Source organism: Sugiyamaella lignohabitans, chromosome D (genome assembly GCF_001640025.1).
Source record: "Sugiyamaella lignohabitans strain CBS 10342 chromosome D, complete sequence".
Classification (NCBI taxonomy): Eukaryota; Fungi; Ascomycota; class Dipodascomycetes; order Dipodascales; family Trichomonascaceae; genus Sugiyamaella; species Sugiyamaella lignohabitans.
In genome coordinates, this window is record NC_031673.1 from 2,093,797 (window position 1) to 2,112,082 (window position 18,286).

General features: G+C 47.5%; 2 protein-coding genes across 2 annotated transcripts; one reads left to right on the forward strand and one right to left on the reverse strand.

Moving 5' to 3' along the window:
• Positions 1-1,170: 1,170 nt before the first annotated feature.
• On the reverse strand, positions 1,171-3,156 carry AWJ20_5287 (uncharacterized protein; the record flags this gene model as incomplete). Its single annotated transcript, XM_018882420.1, has 1 exon — positions 1,171-3,156. The coding sequence occupies one exon, from the start codon at positions 3,154-3,156 to the stop codon at positions 1,171-1,173; it is 1,986 nt and encodes a 661-aa protein (XP_018736799.1).
• A 13,489-nt stretch (positions 3,157-16,645) lies between these two features.
• Positions 16,646-16,999, forward strand: FMP45 (Fmp45p; the record flags this gene model as incomplete). Its single annotated transcript, XM_018882421.1, has 1 exon — positions 16,646-16,999. One exon carries the CDS (start codon positions 16,646-16,648, stop codon positions 16,997-16,999), a length of 354 nt encoding a protein of 117 aa, XP_018736800.1.
• Positions 17,000-18,286: the final 1,287 nt, after the last annotated feature.

Here is an 18,286-nt window from a genome sequence, read left to right on the forward strand (position 1 = left end):
AGAGCATGAACCTCGGATCAATTCGTTAGTTCATTTTGCTTTTGCCCGCGCTAGTGCCTAATGCAGTATGGCACAATCTCACTAGTCTGGGGAACTTGCTTTTTGCTGGTCCATTATATGCACCTGGTCGATTTGGGTCGCTTAATATACATTTTCGCATCTGGGACTGCCAATTGCAACAACACTTAAGGTTGTTAGCAGTGTGGATTCCCACTCGCTCTCCCTACCTGTCCGTAACAAAAAAAAAATTAAACTCTACTGTGGGTGGTGGTGCTCGAGCAACTGGCAGCTCAATCTTATTTTGCCCACACCCTGCCGGTTGTCTGTGTCCGGTTAAAAGGGGACTGCCTCCGGCGGCTGGGGCTCTGCCCCAGACCCCGTGGCTCCTCTCGCTTCGCTCGAGTCGGTTGCGTCGAGTGACCCAGTAAAAACTCCTGCTTCGCAGGAGCAACCAGGGTCTGGGGCGGAGCCCGGCCGCCGGAGGCAGTCAGGGGGCTGCGGTGGTAGGAGGGTGGTTCGAGGTGCCGGGGCCAGTGGGTCCTGCGACGTGGGGTATGTATCATCCGAGACTTCTGTTGTGTGAGCCGACACCAGCCGGTCACAAATGGTATCACAGATGCTCGTTGTGTGTCTGTCTGGAGGTGGACGTGCCCCTGGCCAATGCTCTCCGCGTTCCATGTTCAATGTTCCATACACCCACGGCCGCCTTGATCCAACGTCAACGCCCCATTCGCATGCTAAAAGCTTTTAAGAGTATGTTTCCGGATAGCAACATGCCACGCCCACACGTCAGCGGTGTTTGTTCGAAACAGTTCGAGCCTGATCGGCAGGGGACGATAACTGGCAAAAAGCAACGGATCCGGAGAGAGAGGGGAGGTCGGGCTGCCTCCGGCGGCTGGGGCTCCGCCCCAGACCCTGGTTGCTCCTGCTTCGCAGGAGTTGGCCGGGACCGTGGAGAGAACGACTCGAGCAAAGCGAGAGGAGCAGCGGGGTCTGGGGCGGAGCCCCAGCCGCCGGAGGCAGTGTGATTCGCTGGGTGTGGTGTAGTTCCTAGTAAATCCGTTTTTAATAAATAAATATTACACAGTTGAGACACTATCGCAGAGATGCAATGGCCACAGTAATAACATAATAATAATAATAATAATAGTGGTGAGGTGGCAGGGGTGACTAGTGGTTGTGGCTCAGGTAGGGACACCTGTTTTCGCTGCCAAAGACGTGTTGGTCGAGCCAGTCGCCGGCGCGGTATCGCACTCCGCACGCACAAGTTCCTTCGTAACCCAGTTTGGATTTCAGGTCGCGGAAAGAGCGCACCATTTTCTGGTCGTCAAACACAAAGTGGCTGTGGAGAAGGTGCTTCTTGAAATCGTAGGGCCGGTTGAACTGGCCTCGTTTGTGTGGACAGTGGGGTCGTGGGAATGGACACACGAACCGGGCGATTTCTTGGTGTGTTCGTAAGTGTCGAGGCAGGTCTCGTCGGAAATACTTGCCACATTCTGGACATTGATACTTCTTCTCGCCGGGCTGGCTGCCGGAAGTTTGGGCATATGCAGACTGGGTTCGCGAGTGACCTCTTCTTTCCCGCTCACCGGGCGCACTGGGGTATTCCGGGTAGTAGGTAGCAGCAGCCATTTGGGCTTGTGTTCCAGTTGCAAGGTGCATTGGCATGGCCATTGTCATTTGTCCAGTATGTCCATCAAAATGGGTCATGTGTGGTTGGGCTTGATGTTGATGTTGTTGTTGTTGTTGTTGTTGTTGTTGGAGCAGTCTGGTGTCGAGCATTTCCCCGCCGTGGTTATTGTACATGTGCTTAGAGTCATTAAATGTGTATTCATTAGTGGTGTTTTGTAGTGGAGCGGCCCCTAGAGGTGGTGATGGTGGAGCTTGGATCCTCGTGCCTAGTAGTCCGCCAAACTCATCTTGTTTTATACTGGCAGGCTGGCCTTGTGATTGGTAGTAGACTTGAGGGTTGAATTGTTGATATTGCTGGGAGTCGGCCCGATCAAACTGTCCTTGTAAATGCTGTTGTGATGGGTGTTGTTGTGAGGAGTGTTGTGATGAGTGTTGCGATGGGTGTTGATGTGATTGTGACTGGGCATGCTCTTCTTGACGTCTGTAGTAGTCATAGTCTTCTTCGCTACGAGAACTGGCAAGGTTTCCGGAACTGCTGTGACTGGTGGTAGAATGCAAAGATGTAGAGGGAAGACCCATTGACGTGCTGGTGAAGCCTTGATTAGACACGATAGGTGAGCTGGGGCCATGAGTACTTGGAATGCCCGAGGATAAATAATGTAGATGAGAAGGATACTGTTGGTGTGTTGAAGAGGTGGTATAACCACTGGGAGACATGGGGATATTAGCAGCAGCACTTTGTTGGCTGACAACCGACGAGGTGGATGGCGAAGAAGCCCACATGACAGGAGACGAGATGTTGGCAGCGGATCCTAGAGGGTCTTCTAAATGGATTTGTTGAACGTACTTGGGATCGATGTTTAGTAATGGCTCGTCACTGCTAGTAGTAGTACCTAAATAAGAAGTAGGGGCACTGGTAGAAGTAAGAAATGGGTGAGTGGCCAAATCAGGGGTACTAGCTCCGAACTGAGTCCTTTGTGAAGGATATGTTGAGATAAGTGTGTCCATTCTTCGCAACGGGAGTGCCGAGGGAGACGAGGTCGAAGTAGCAGCAGAGGTCGACGTCGAACTAGAACTAGAGCTGGAGTTGGACGTTAGAACCGAGCTCGAGCCTGAAGAAGACGACGTCGATGAACCGGAAATAGATGCTGTTCGAAGAGGCGCCGATACTGACCGGATACTAGAACTGGCAGTTGGTCCTGGTCGATAGTAGTAAGCCGATTGACCGGGTTGAGACGGGTGTCTTCTAATAGCAGCGTGTGGTGGAGGCTGTTGATATCCTACTGATACAGGTCGATGATAGATGTTATCAGCCGGAGGAGCCACAGGCTGATTGGTTGAGTTGAACGATTGCAGAGCAGCTGGAACTCGAAGAGTAGTCTGAGAAGATGAAGCCGCTGCTGGATGATAGCTGGGAGGTACTGGTACTGGTAATGGTAATGGTACTGAGGGTCGTAAGTTACTAGGAGTGCCTGTCGCCTGATTCGAACTGGATACAATTTGACGAGACGACTCTTGAGACATAACCTAACTTTTGGCTACCGAGTTAGTCCATCAACCAAGATACTTATATACATATATCACACAAGGCAAATATATATATTGATCTCGGAGAGTGAGAGGACAAGCGATAGTAGTGGCAGTGTAAAAATGAACTACTAAGGTATGACGAAGATACTATCAGACCAGTTGATTAAATGCAGTTGAAAAGCGTGAATGTCCGACGTGACGCTGATAATATAAATACACCTCGACAATAGTATTGTTGTTATTACCAAACAAGTCAGAGCTAGTACAAGTTCGGACGTGAATTGATAAAAGTCGAGAAATACGGTAAGAATAATTTACACAAACAAAAGTACAAGACCAGAATCCAGAAAACGACCCTCGGAGATCTGGCGATATATATATAGGTTAACATTAATTTTATTATCTTGACTTTTGACCTCGAATGATCTGCAACAATGGACGGTATTCGTTTCTCACTTTGCTTTTGGTGATTTTATAATTGGAATTGCTTTTTCGGTCATGTTAAGTTGCTTTTTCATTTTATTTTTGTATTTCGTAAATATACTTTCATGCAACAGGGCAGAGGAGATGCATATATGCATAAGAGGCAGAAAGGGGTGGGAGAGGGGGGGATGCGACATGCATGGACGCACATAATTAATCCTCCGTGGACTAGCATGCGTAGTGGGGTGGATATGTGGTGCAAGTGGGCTGTGGTGGGAAGTGGGCTATGAAGAGACATGCCATTCTTTCTGAGGTGTGTTTGGAAGCTCATTTGTCGCGAGTTTATTAATATTGAATTAAAATACCACCAAAAATAATATTACTATATTGGCCTCTCAATAACAGGTTCATTGTGCACCCTGGTCCACCCTGTACACCCTTGCACACCCTTGTACACCTCAGAATAGCAGGACCACATTAAGCCGTCGCTGCTGCTGCTGGTGCTGTTGATACCGAACCCGACCTGCTGCTGCTGCTGACGCTGCTATTACGCATGGAAGCTTACGGTGACCGGCTGCTAAAATTAATCGGCGACCAATTCACCAGGAAAGAATAGGGTAGAGCGAGCGCAGGTCAATAGAACACGCATGGAACACCACACACCCTGCCCACCGACATCCGATGCCGTGGGAATTTAAGTTTCGGAGTACCCCAGGAGGGGGGCCTGCCTCCGGCGGCTGGGGCTCCGCCCCAGACCCTGGTTGCTCCTGCTTCGCAGGAGTTGATCGGGGTCCGGAGACGAAACGACTCGAGCGGAGCGAGAGGAGCTACCAGGGTCTGGGGCGGAGCCCCAGCCGCCGGAGGCAGAGTGGGGGCCCGTCGTCTCCGCTTTCGTCACAATGGGAAAAACGCTGTGAGGTGAAGCAGGTCAGATATTTTCCGCGGGAATTGCTTTTGGAGGGGCACAGAAAAACCAATTCCCAGATCGAGAGACACCTGGGTACGGGTATGCATGTGAACTAAATCTGTACAGTGAGTCTGTGGTGATGGTGGTGCGGGAGAAATGGCTGTAAATACAGGTGTCCATCTGCCGGAAGATGGCTGTAAGCAGGCCTATCTGAGAGATGACGTTTCGACGTCATTGAGCTCTCGGCACTGTTATGTGTCCATCAATCAGTCAAATGTGATGGCGATGAGACAGCCCCAGACTGCGGTGAGACAGAGTTATCGGGTCCGCTCCAGGTCCCGCTGCTCCGGTTCTCCTTGTAGTCACCGCCGACGGCCCATTGTGTATTTTGTAGTTTGTATAGCGATAGCAAATATAGCGATAGCGAGTATAGCGAAAGCGAGTATTGCGATGGCGAGTATAGCGATAACGAGTATAGCGATAGTGAGTATTTTCTTGACGGTCTGAGTCTCCAATCGGAAAAGTTGCAAGCGACTTTCCCGAAGAATCCACTCGACATCTTCCGAACAATGGTTAGCTCGCTAGTTTAACCGAGAGCCCCTCCAGACAGTAACAGGTCAGTAACTGATCGGTCCCAGCATCAGTAACCGCATCAGCATCGCGAAACGGTCCTCGGCTTCTCGTATGGTTACTAACTATCTATAATGTACTAGCTAGTGGCTTGGACTCCACCCAATTGAGCAGCACGCTGGCAATTGAGCCGAGCTTGGCTTCTGTTCTCAGCCAAACTGGTTCTTAAACCGCTCTCACTAACCTGTCGTTGTAATAGTCTGATCTGTATCTTTGATGCCGTTTGTTAACTACTCTACTACATTAGTCATCTAGTTTCGGAGTCAATGCCGATAAGAGCTTACCGGTTTCCAACTAAACAAGCCGAGCCATTCGAAGTACCGAACAGATGGATTCCGCCGACTATTGCCGTCAACTCATCCCTCACTAATCCACATCTTGATCTGCCATTTTTAGACGGCCCTACGAATCATTATCTTTTTACCGCTTCTGAACAGATGCTTAACTAATTTAGACACATGTACGGATCTCGGGAAATGATGCACTAGAACAATAGAGCAACATGCCGTGTGTGTCGAGCAGCTACATATTCTCGTCAATTTATGATTGTCTATTAACTTGACCGATTGGATTTATTGATGATGATATTCTATTGTGAAGTAATAGTAAAACACTCATTTTTCTTTTGCACATCGTCGTCATCGACGTGCCGTGTAATGTACCCTACCCTTCGTGGGTCAACATAATTATTCCATGCATGGTTACTTTTTCGTTCCATGGATGGCTACCATTGGCGATCAACACTATTCCACAAACGTAACTTCTAAGAATCCTGTAAGATCCTGTAGGAAAAAAAAAATAAAAAGTTTAATGGGTAAGCATTATCCCAGACATATTATTATTTTACTTGTGAATAAGCTATCGACTAATTTGACTGGCTTGTTTGAATCTTGGTCCCTCTTGCTGCATCTGTGTTGTTTTTACACCTGCGTTTTTCTGCTTGCCGCTTGTTGATGTTTCTAGTACTAGTCTTCGTTTCGGCTCGGCTTGATTTTTACGTGGTTTGAACCATTCGGTTTTATTCGGTTTTTTTATTTTGGTTATTTCTTTGTTTAAATAACCGAAAAAAAAATCATCAATACGACAATTGTGAACAGCTCAGTTTATAATTGATCTTGTCCGTATATACCGTTAAATAACTTTTATGCTAAACTACTTATAAATTAATCACTTGTGAGACTTATTTTATCCATTATCGGCAAAAAAAGACTCTGGTCATACTTTGTCATTGATCATACAGCAATAGACATTAAGAATTACCCCTCCCCCACTACCTGCTTACTCACCCCTCCGCTGCTCACACGTCTCACCCCTCCCCCTCCCCCTGCTCATGTCAATTCCGAACACATTTCACACTTGTCATATTTTACTTTTTCTTTTTATTTTTTTATTTTTTTTTTTTGCTGACAAGTTGCTTTTGCATTCGACATTTGGAATAAAAAAAAATTGTACAATGAATAAGCTTTCAGCAGCCAACACCAGAAGATCCTTCTGTGGCTGAGCCACCAGCGCCCTTACCCCGTACTTTGTTCCACGCATGGAAATTATGCAAGTCTATTTTTGGAATCGGTCTTAAAACGCCAGTTTATAGGTTCCATACATACATAACAATGGATTGACATAACCAATCATATCTGAAAGTTTCTATGATCGGCAGATGCCGTGGCTCATCCTGTGCATAAGCTTCCATGCACCGTCTATTGTTGTGCATCTTTAAATGTTGACGGCCATGTCTCATTGGTCAAATGGTTTTCCCGAGGGGGCATTGTTAATGCACTACAAACATGATGTAAGATTGTCTCTCCTTCCTGTTTAGAAAAATACAATATAGCCCCCGGCACATGCAATGCACCTGGGCCATGTTGGTAAAAGAATGGAACGGCATCAACCAACCAAATATGTCATCCAGGTATAATCTTGTTAATTTCCGTCGGTTCTTTATGCTTTTTTTACCTTTCTTTCTCTATTGTTTCCCCCATGTACGTATACTATCTAGTACTAGTGTTAAGGCGCCGTTTGCCGCTCGGTTATCGTGGACATCTGGCGGGGGGATGTTATCTGTGCACACATACCCACTAGTGACCAATATTTCACATGTCATCCATCACAAACATAGAAAATGTCACATTCACATGCTGCGGCTGCTGGAAAAAATATCCACCACACAAAAATAGCCGATCTCACGACCGATCTTGTAACCGATTATCAACCAACCAGATCTCGACCGCGCGACTGTCGATGAACTTACCGATCCTGGACGTCACAGCACAATAGCACGATTACCGGATCTTGCATATGCAAATGTCGAATCTGGTATCAAACAATAAACAATCAAACATTTCATGACTTCAATGTATTCGATTTCATGCGTCGAACAACATAATGCTGGCCAGCCAATTCCTTCGGTGCATTCCCACTGCTGCCAACTGGCGTCCACCACCACACCAAAGCTAAAAATACATCACACAAACCTCCCAAACAAGGTTTGATATATGAATTACTGCCTGGTCTCAACCGGAACAATTCAACTCTCACACAATCCGGTTCCAGTTATTAATAGCACCATTCCTCTACTGGGGGGAGGGTCTGCCTCCGGCGGCTGGGGCTCTGCCCCAGACCCCGTGGCTCCTCTCGCTGCGCTCGAGTCGGTTACGTTCACGGTCCCCGCAATCTCCTGCGAAGCAGGAGCAACGGGGTCTGGGGCAGGGCCCCAGCCGCCGGAGGCAGCAGAGCCTCCTCCCAGGCCTCGGCTGATGCACCCGGTTGCAAACAGGTTAGCCCTCGAGCCTTAACTGAAACATGCTTTTCCGCTATACTAAGCTGAGAATTAAAGCCATCTGCTAAAATCAAACGAGAATAGCCCCCTGCAAATGCACCGTTAGCTTTGTCGGCCCCCGGGAAGGTGCCTCAAAGGGCCAATGTCCCGAATCTTGGTTAGTCGCCCTCCCCACCTAACGGTGCACATCCGTAAACAGCACTAGACCCAATCCAACTACAATAATGAGCCTCGGAAAAACGTCGTCTGCATCTGCCTGTCATTTAGGTAATCTGGAGTGCTCTGAACTAGGCCCATGTGGGGCATGTCCCCGTCCGGCAGGTGGGGCCCATCTACCCCGCCCTAAATCCGACGTTCACCGACGAGTTCGTGGGTGGAGACGGAGGTGTTGTGGGCTCCGAGGATGTTGTCGTGAAGTGGGTGTGTGCCTCCGGCAGCTGGGGCTGCGCCCCAGACCCCACTGCTCCTCTCGCTGCGCTCGAGTCGGGGCGTCGGGGGTGCCACCAGACTGGGGGACGAGAGTAAGGGGAGTTAGTGATTCGTACCTGTTTTGAACCTGAAATGGGAGTTGAAAGTGGTTAATGGAGCGACCTGAGAGATGTTTTAGAGATTCTAAAGACTGGTTCCTCCTATATTTGGCTCCCATACTTCGCTGTCAGGATTGGCTGCCATACTCTTCTGCTGAGAGCAACAGGGACTGCACGGTCCAGGTATGGCCGTTTGTGTTAAACGTGATGCCCCGAGGAGGGTCATGTTCAGCTCCTCACTTGAAATATGTTGGTGACTGGCCATTTTGAGACTACTTTCCTTGCTACACGGCCAGGAGGAAGCTCAATCTATCTCAAACGTGCTGGGATGAGTATCTCCTGAGGTTCTAACTTATATCTGAGGCAAAACACCCAAAGGAAATGAGCATTCTGGTTATGCGACACGGAAGACTTGTTGTAGATTTGTGTTGCAATTCCCACGGAAGGAGCTACGGGCCTCTCTCATATGGTTACGTCCATAGTCAGAATGGATGACCCGTCTCCAAACTGAATCACTGATGGTGATATTCGTCAGGTTGACTGAATGTGTACAACAGCAGGCACTTTAGATATCAACATCAGGGCCGTAGTTTGTCAGGAATTGTATCGGCTTGACATGACAAGGTCCAGAAATGACACGATCCGAGAAATGTATGAAAAGAAGAGAAATAGTAAGAGGAGAAAGAAGGGACAAACTTGTGACGGAGCCAGCTGTGCTCGGTATTTTCTCTTCGCTTTCTCCCATCAATATGGATGAAATACTTCAATATTGTGTACTGGGAGCATGATTGAACAAGTCCATCTCCTTGCTTATGAGGTTTGTTGCAAGCTTTTCTGGAATTATTTTAGTATTCTATAAGGATTCCTTATAGAGCTAGGCTATATTCCACTTACAGGTTAGCTTATCGAACCTTGGTATGATGTGTTCTACAACTACGTTATCAGCTGTACCTGTAATTTCATTCAGATACCATGAAGTCTGGGAGTGGATACAGCCCCAGTGGCTTCTGCTTCATAACTCCGCTGTGAGGTTTTTATTTTTAATTACTATGAAGTTCTCTATCAACTTCTGGATGATTAGTGGATAATACATGCCTTTCGAAAGAAGAGTGTTCCTGAATGCGGATTAAAGATCCAAATAGACCTGTTTGTGCAGTATGGAATTGGTCATCCATACACCAGAACGAACCAGCTCAGAGCGAGATTCTGGAATGAATACTCAAGCTCTTGGAACCGTAATGCATACTTTGTTATGATAGCCTGAACAACATCAGTGGACCCCGAGAGCGCTAGTGACTGTGCCACGCTTCCCCTAGCGGCATTTCCTCAGGTGCTTACGATCAAGGAGGATGGACCCACAAGCCACGGGCCCTTTTCACCAATAATACGAATAGGTACTGGCTTGTTATTGATACTGAGATTCACTGCCATTGCTAATCGTTCCCAGATATCGTTATGTTTGTGTTTTGGCTCATGTTAGGTTCATTTTTCCCTGTTGATGGCTTATGGGTGATTCTCGCTTCCGATACTATCCAAGAGCTTATAACCCACCCAAACTCTCCTAGTTTGGAAACAGGCTACTGTTGACGCCGATTTCTCTGTCAACATGTTTGTGATCCGTTAATTCCACAACAATGCTTGTCTCAGCTCGTTCTAGCAAGGGGAGTGTCAAAAGAATGTAACGGACAATTGTTCATGATCCAATTCTGTGAGACTGTCCTACAATCTTATTTTTTTTTTCTCTCTTCTGGGCAGCAGAGTTGCGAGTTTGCCTTCTGCATTGTGTGTATCTGTATATTTACTGGCCATAGGCAGGTGGGGTCTACACCAGATCCACGGCTCTTGGTTCGTCAAAAACTGCTTTGACTTTGTACATTCCGACTCGAGGGGAGCGAGAGGAGCAGTGGGGTCCGAGGCAAAGCCCCGGCCGCCCGAGACCCACCCCTATCCACTACTTCTGGTCTTGGATGGGATTGTCCCTTTCTTCATATTTCCTCTCTATCGACTTGAGAGAAAGGAAAGAAGAGGCCGATCTATAGCCTCCCATGTTAGATGTAAATCCTTCTGAGACCTCGCATTCCTTTTTCAATGGATACCGAACTGACTCACCTGACTCCAAGGGTAATTAACTGTTTCGATAGCGTAGCAAAGGTGTCTAATTTGTCAGGGATAAAAAACCGGCGAGACAGTTTTTTAAGATGGGCAATGCTGTCTAATGCAGAATATGTGTGAGACCTCTTTTAAATTCATTAGCAGGCTAGTGAAATACCCTGGTGTTACGACCCAAATAAACGAGTCAAAAAGTTACGGACGTGAGACAGAATCCTAATTACGGGAGTCATACCACTGGTCATTGAGAAGCTCAGAAGGGTACGATCTCCTTATGTCTTAAGAGTGGGTGATGGATCACAAGTCATGGTTAAGTCGAGAACGTCTTAGTATAGATTCAGTTATGAATGCGATGAGAATGGTTAGTGTTTCTTGCTCATGGATGCACATTGGATAGGAGGCGATTAAGGACTATTCCTGATGGTATGCTTTTTTACAATCTAGTTATGGTAACTTGAGCAAAATCTAAGATAGTTGGACGGTTTGTTAAGATAAAATAACCTTTGAGGCAGTGGAATAAAAGACTCTGTAAGAGGCATTTTCCTACACCCGTCTCCAGTTTCATGTGATATTATGAAATATGGCTTCAGGATCATAATACAGTTGACAAAATTGGCACCAGCTTCATGGGACTAGTAGTATCAGTAGCTATTGGGCACTTAAGAGTGAAAATAATTGAAGGGCAACCCGGAGCCTATGGCATGAACAATTCCCTTTCGTTATTAAATAAGAATACTATTAGATATCTATTTCTGATAGTAAAAGGGGCTAGAGCTACAATGATTATTTGGCAACATGATTACACTATCAAGCGAAATGAATAAGTTATGGTGCATGCTATGGTAGCAGTGACTGTTGTATTATACGAACTCTTTGATTGACTAGATGATCTTAGCACTCTCTCAGCATTGATTCAGTGCCTGGTTCTATGCTCTGAGGAGCATGAGCATGATTCGGATTGTCATTCTATATTCAGATTCGGATCGCTGGCCCAATCTTTGTAGATAATCGACGTTCAGACGTGGACATAATTAAGTCAACTTCAGGGCCTTGATGCTAGAAACATGACGAAGGAATGGATGGGAACCTTATCAAATGATCTGTTTCTGTATAAACTAACGGCGCAGTAGATGAGTCTGACAGTATATCATGAGTTATTCACTATATTTAGCAACTGCTTATCACTCCTATGTGGTGAGTAAGATGATAGATGATCTTTATAGAGCATACGAATATTACATACGAAACAGGCATCGGTTCTCTGGAGATATATGAAACATTGCTATATGTCGCTTGAATTATGACCAAATCACCTGAGTTGAACAGTGGAGGTAGTCTGTTAATAGTGTGGGAAGCGAGCCCCCTCCCCCAAACACATCCCGATAAATATATGCTTGTCAAACCTGCGAAAAGAAGTCCCGCTGGCTCAAAACAGATCCATCGACAATCATTTCATTTATATATACTATCAAATTTGATATCTTGGCCAATCTAAAACGGCATGTTTCCATCGTCGACCAACTTCATACTCCGAACAGGATTCAAAAAAATTACCTAATCGTTAATCTGATTTGATCGTCAGACCGAGAAACTAGTGCCTCTAGCTTCACGTAGTGACATCCAACTACCACCGTTGATTCGCCATTGCTGTTGAGTAACATCCCAACCAGTTCTGGCCCTGAATCACGTTCCGATTGACTCTTGCCAACAATAAGCTTCTCTATTATCACCTGCCTGGAGACAACCCATGCTCCTCTCGCACTCCCACAGAAGGGGAGCATCCGAACAAATTACCTCGTTATCTCGCGGTACTTTAAAAGCGCCTCGATACAGTAAGTAATATCATGATCGGTCTAGGCTCTGTCAACAGATCTTTCAGCACGGACTTCATATTCTAAGAACGACCCTGAAGAGAGCATTATTACTGGACAGCAGAATAATCACTAGTGTTTATAGAGATGATAAGCATAACTGGGTTTGCAGTGATAAACTGACCCTCGCTGTATAATACTAGTACTAGTCATTCTATATGATACAACAGTCTGTGGAATAGTACTAACAAAACTACTTCTTGTGCCAATGAACTCGATTCGCTGCCCGAGGTAGTCTAAAGACAAGAACCGGGTATGCACACACTAGTCTTTGTATGTCTTGCTTGATTCTAGACTCTCGAATCTAGATTCTTGTATGCGTTATCTATGCCCAGGTGCGTGATCCAGATAATGTGGACGGGTGGTTGCACGATCGATGACGTCAAAAGGTCGGGCAATCAAGCAGCATCAGCAGCAGAATCAGTGTAACCCGCGTCAGTATCAGCATAAGCATGACCAGCTAGGCAAGTTGCGGAAACAATGGCGGCAGCGACAGTCGAGCACTCATGCCATAAATGCAGCAATCAGCAAATAGCTAGGGCAATCGATTTTCCATTTGCACAAGTCCGAGAACCAGACTGAGACAAGGGTCCTAGCGTTACTGCTGCTTCTACTGCTTCTGATGCTTCAGGTGACGCTGGCAGCTTACATAAGAGAGTAGTCATTGCAGATGGTGAAAAAAAATACATGGGAGGTCCACCACCTTAACGGAACAGGGTAGGGTGATTGGTTCAAAAGACTACATCCAGTACAGTACATTCACATACTACATACGGTGGGCTGACCGACCAACCAGTGAGCGAGATATCAGCGGACATGAAAAATCCAGTGCAACCAGGACGCTAGTGGTTACTGATCAGAGGACCGAACAGTCCAGGTCTTCCTAACAGAAACTTGACGAACCTACTCGGAGCTCGGGAAAAAAATTTTACATGAGAATTAATTAATTAAAATCACCATCGACTCACATGCAGGTGTAATATGACTACCAGATGGCTATCACACAGCACCCCATCACCCCTCTCACAACTCCTCCCCTCCCACTTCTTTCTATCAAACCAATCCCCTTCCCAACCAGCGAGGGGGCCCCACGCCTGACTCGAGCGAAGCGAGAGGAGCCGCGGGGTCTGGGGCGGAGCCCCAGCCGCCGGAGGCACATCTCCCCCCTCGACGCTGCGATCAGGTACCGTGACCGCAAAAGCAATGCAGCAATCGTCATCGGGCATAGTCCCGGTGGTGGGGGTGTGCCTCCGGCGGCTGGGGCTCCGCCCCAGACCCTGGTTGCTCCTCTCGCTGCGCTCGAGTCGGGTGTGGGGTGCCCTTGCAAGTTGGGGGGAGGAGGGGGAGAGAGGGAGAGGGGAGGTGGGACGGCGGGGGCAATGGGCACAGGGAGGGAGGTGGTGATGCAGGTGCTCATGCGGATGCAGCACCTGATGATGCGGACGCTACGCTACTCGGGCCTGGCCATTGTTGCTGGCGTGGGTGTCGGAGCTCAGGTGCAGGTGGTGTGCGTCTGTTGCTGACACCGATGCGCCAGCTGATGTCGATACTCAGGGCAGATGTCGATGGGCGGAGAGAAGGGTCTGGAAAGCCCAAACTGTTGTTGATGATGCTGTTGTTGTTGCTGAATGTGAGTTGCTGCTGCTGGCCGGTGACCGGCCCGATGGTCATTCGATGCCAATGGCGCCCGGTCCACGCTTTACAACGAATATTGCTTTTGCCCAGTACCACTGAATCAGCCCATTACCTCCACCCGGACCCTTCACTACCACTCCTGGTCCAATAAGAAGTACACGGTCCCGTCTACTCCACCACCGGCCCCTCCCCTCTCCAACCCACTACAACCTACCCACTAGCCCCTCAAACCCCCCTCGCAGGCCCCCCACCACACCGCTCGCGAAGCGAGCACAACGGGTCCGGGCAGCGCCCGGCCGCCGGAGGCAGACCCACCACCCACCAAAGCCCTGGCCCCCGATAGATTGATTGTTTATTGTAGCTGCACAGTGGACCCGAGCGTCAACAGCACGGTTGCTTGTTTTGTGTGCATCAGATCGACAGCTAACCGCCCCGCAGGTCTTCTTTTTTAGTTAGTGTTTTTCCATTTCCACTTATGTACTGAGTATGTAAGTCCGCCCCAGCTTAAGCCTACTTGGGGGCTGAGGTCGACTATCTTGGCAATAGTAGACACAAAAAATTATTACTATTAGCTGCTATTGAGTGAGACTAGTATTATATATATATATATATATAGACAGAGAGGGTTGCGGGTTTTGTTTTGATTGTGAATAATTTTTTTCCGGTTGGTTAATTTGTTTGTACTACTTTTTTCTTGATATCAGGTCGATTGGTTGATTAATTGATTGATTAGTTGATTGTGAACTTGTAACGACAGATAAGTTTGTCTGTTTTGAATTATCAATTATTTTTTCTATTGTTCGCTTGGTGATATACGGTAAGTACTAATTGTGAACAAAGGCAGTGGGTATTGATATGGTACATTAAAGGGTGGTAATAGTAGTAGATGGATTGTTTGTTGTGATGATGTTAGTGGTGTTGGTGATGATAGAGACGGGTGTTGGTCAGGCTAGCAGAACATTGTGGGCCTATAGTGCAACAGATTGGATTCTCATATGGGCTTGAACCGGGTTCTCGGGTCAAGGTTTTATGAACCATTTGCATTTGATCAGTAGGCCTGGCAGTGACTCGGCAGTAGGTTTCTGGGGTAGGGCTTGTGGCTTCCTGGGCGACGGTGAGCTTAGCAGGCTGTGAAAGTTACTTTACTTGCTGCGGTTGTTTGCTTACAGTGACCTTACTGTGCTGCTGCTGGTGCTACTGCCAATGGAGCTGCTGCCGCTGGGGCTGCTGCTACCACTATTAAAGTTTATTATTGAGTGTGATGTGCAAAAAAATTGCAAGGTCAAGGCAAGGTCAAGGCAAGGCAGAGAGAGGGCAAGTTGACAGTTGCGGTAGTTGCAGTTGTTGTTGCAGCATCGACTGGACGCTGGAAAATAGGGGGGGCTGGCTCTTTGTTTTCCGAGATGCGACAGTTTGTGCATGTCAGCTAATGAATGGTCCTGAGATGATTGTGAATATGGTTTAGAGATGCTATATTTACACTTCATTTCGGTTGTACCGCTACTGCTACCATAGACAATCGCATCAGTTTGGTGAAATTTTTCCACAGTTACGTTACTATACTGGTTGTGCTACTGCTACTGGCTCATTTTGTTGTCATGTGTGTCAGACCAATCAGTCAGGTACCGGCTGTAGCTCTTACAGAATATCTGATGCGTATCGATATATGCATTTTCAGTACGATGATGCGGAACTTTGTCCCGAATTGTGAGGTGCGTGCATCAGTCGAGCCAGCCGCTGCAATAAGAAACAAAACAACACAGACGAGCGGGAGAATTAGAAGGAAAAGGAATAAAGAACAGTAGAAACAGCAGAAACAACAAAAACCAACGAAACCAACGAAACCAACGAAACCAACAAAACCAACAGAAAGAACAAAAAAACGCGACTGTTGGAGCAGCGGCTACATCACGTACGACAAACAATAGCATCAATGCTCATACTCAGTCTCACTCTGCAACTGGCTGCACGAATTACTTGCATATATGCTTCGACCCTGCACGCATATTTTACGTTTAAATTTTCTGGTTTTTGTTTTTCTTGTTTTTTTTCTGCTTATTTTCTTTTTTACTTGATATTTGCGGCGATTTAGCCTGATACTGTGCACTCGGCTTCGGTCATCAATTGTTTAGCAACGCCTCGCTTGTCTATTGCCTAGCTTATTACTATTGTGAATGCCTGCCTGACTTTTCATAACCTTCTGACAACATCCAATTTTTTTTGTTTTTGTCAAGACTTTGATTTGAATTTGCTTGCAAGTCGCTATTGTATTTGTTTATTTACATTTGGTTACACAAATTGTTAGTACCGGGTATACCGTAAATACTGGAAATACCGCACCAACTGTGACTGCCAAACGCACGACTGTTTTTCTGGACTTGCTGGAAGTTTTCCTACAATTGAACCTGAGTTTTAGGGATTTTTCAGGAGCCACGAGCCAGGAATTCAAGAGTTCAAGAGTTTACAGAAGTTTACCAGTTGTTTTCAAGAGTTTACTAGACCAGTCACTACCCACTTCTGCCTTTGTGATCACACACACTAGAACTTCAATCTAGTTTGTAAACATCCAATACTAACTAAACTGAACAGCTCCATCAAATAAATAATGGCGTTCCGTGCTTTTTTTGGCCCTCTTTGGATTATTTTCACTGCCGGTGCAGCACTTTTGCTGTTCTTCATTGTCTTGGGAGGCTCCAGAAACTCGACTCCTCTCAATGAGTTCTTCTGGCTAGAAGCAGACACTTCAAAAGTCCCCGGAGCTCCCTCGCTCACCAGATGGACCTTTTACGGTATCTGCCATGTCGTCGACGGCAGAAATGCCAACTGTACCTCCAACAAGGCCGACTTTGGTTTTGACCCCATCCACACTTTTGGCACCCACACTGGTCTCCCTGACGATTTTGCTACCAGCCGTGACGTAAGTATTAGACCTGGAGTTCTGGAAGAATTGGTTGAGTAGAATTGGACTTGTGAATCTACGAATGTGTGTAAGAGGTAGCTGAATTACAGCTGTAGCATGAGCTGTGACTTCAGCTGGAGTTGAACTTGAATTTCAACTTTAGCTTTGGAATTGCTCAGGATGAGACAGAAGCTATTTATCTCAACGCACTCTCTACGGTTCATTTGCAACCAACTCTACTCACTGCCGACTTCTCCCCCTCCTCTTCACACTTGAGCTAAATACCCGGCGACTGCGATTGCCCTGGCTCACTGGCTTGCTCTTTGATTTGCTCACTGTCTGCTACTGAGTTTTTTATTCGGGCGTCTGGGATGTTCATTCCACTGACAGGTCTGCCTGGTCTGCTGACCCGACCGCCAGTGGGTGTTTTTCTGCTGCTGTTTTTGCTGCTCCACTTCGCAAGCCAGACCCGGGCTTGTGCAGATTTGACACCCACCACACCCACCTCGCTACTGGCACCAGCGAACCACCCCTCCTCCCTCCACCTGCTGAATCCATGGCCCGACATCAGTCCATTGTTTTTGTTTCCCTCAACAAGGGAATTGCACCCTAGCCCCGAATTCCATGGCCCGATTTGGTCCTTGTATGATTGCAGTATCATGCATCATGCACAACCTTCGCACCAATCTGGGACGGTGCCTGGCATGGCGGGTGGAGGGGCTGGCAGCAGACGGGACTTGTTTGTTTTTGGCTGGATCGGGAGACGTTGGTTGGCACGGTCCTGGTGGTGGGCTGGGCCCGTGCCTCCGGCGGCCGGGGCTCCGCCCCAGACCCTGGTTGTGCTCGCTTCGCGAGCGGCCGGGACCGTGTTGGTGCCCCGAGCGGCATCCTCCGAGATCAGGCGAGGTTCACGGGTGGGTCGACCCGAGTCAGACAGGGGACCAGACCAAAAGAGCGAGAGAGTGATCCAGTAATCCAGGGACCCCCGACCCGCTCGCGAAGCGAGCACAACCAGGGTCTGGGGCGGAGCCCCAGCCGCCGGAGGCACACTCCCCATCCCCTAAAGAACAGGAACTAACAGATCCAGACTTACTACTACCTCAGTAGAGTGGCTTTCCCATTGTACTTGATTGCCCTTGCTTTCACAGTTATTGCCCTGTTTTTCTCATTCTTTGCTTTCAAGTCACGTCTTGCTTCGGGATTCTCGTCGTTGCTTGCTTTTGTTGCGTTCTTTTTCGCTGCTGCCGCCGCCTCTTTGTCGACCTCGTGGACTGTTCTTGCTCAAGACAAGTTCGACGATATCAGCAGCGCTTCGTTGGGTACTAAATTGATTGGTTTCAGTTGGGC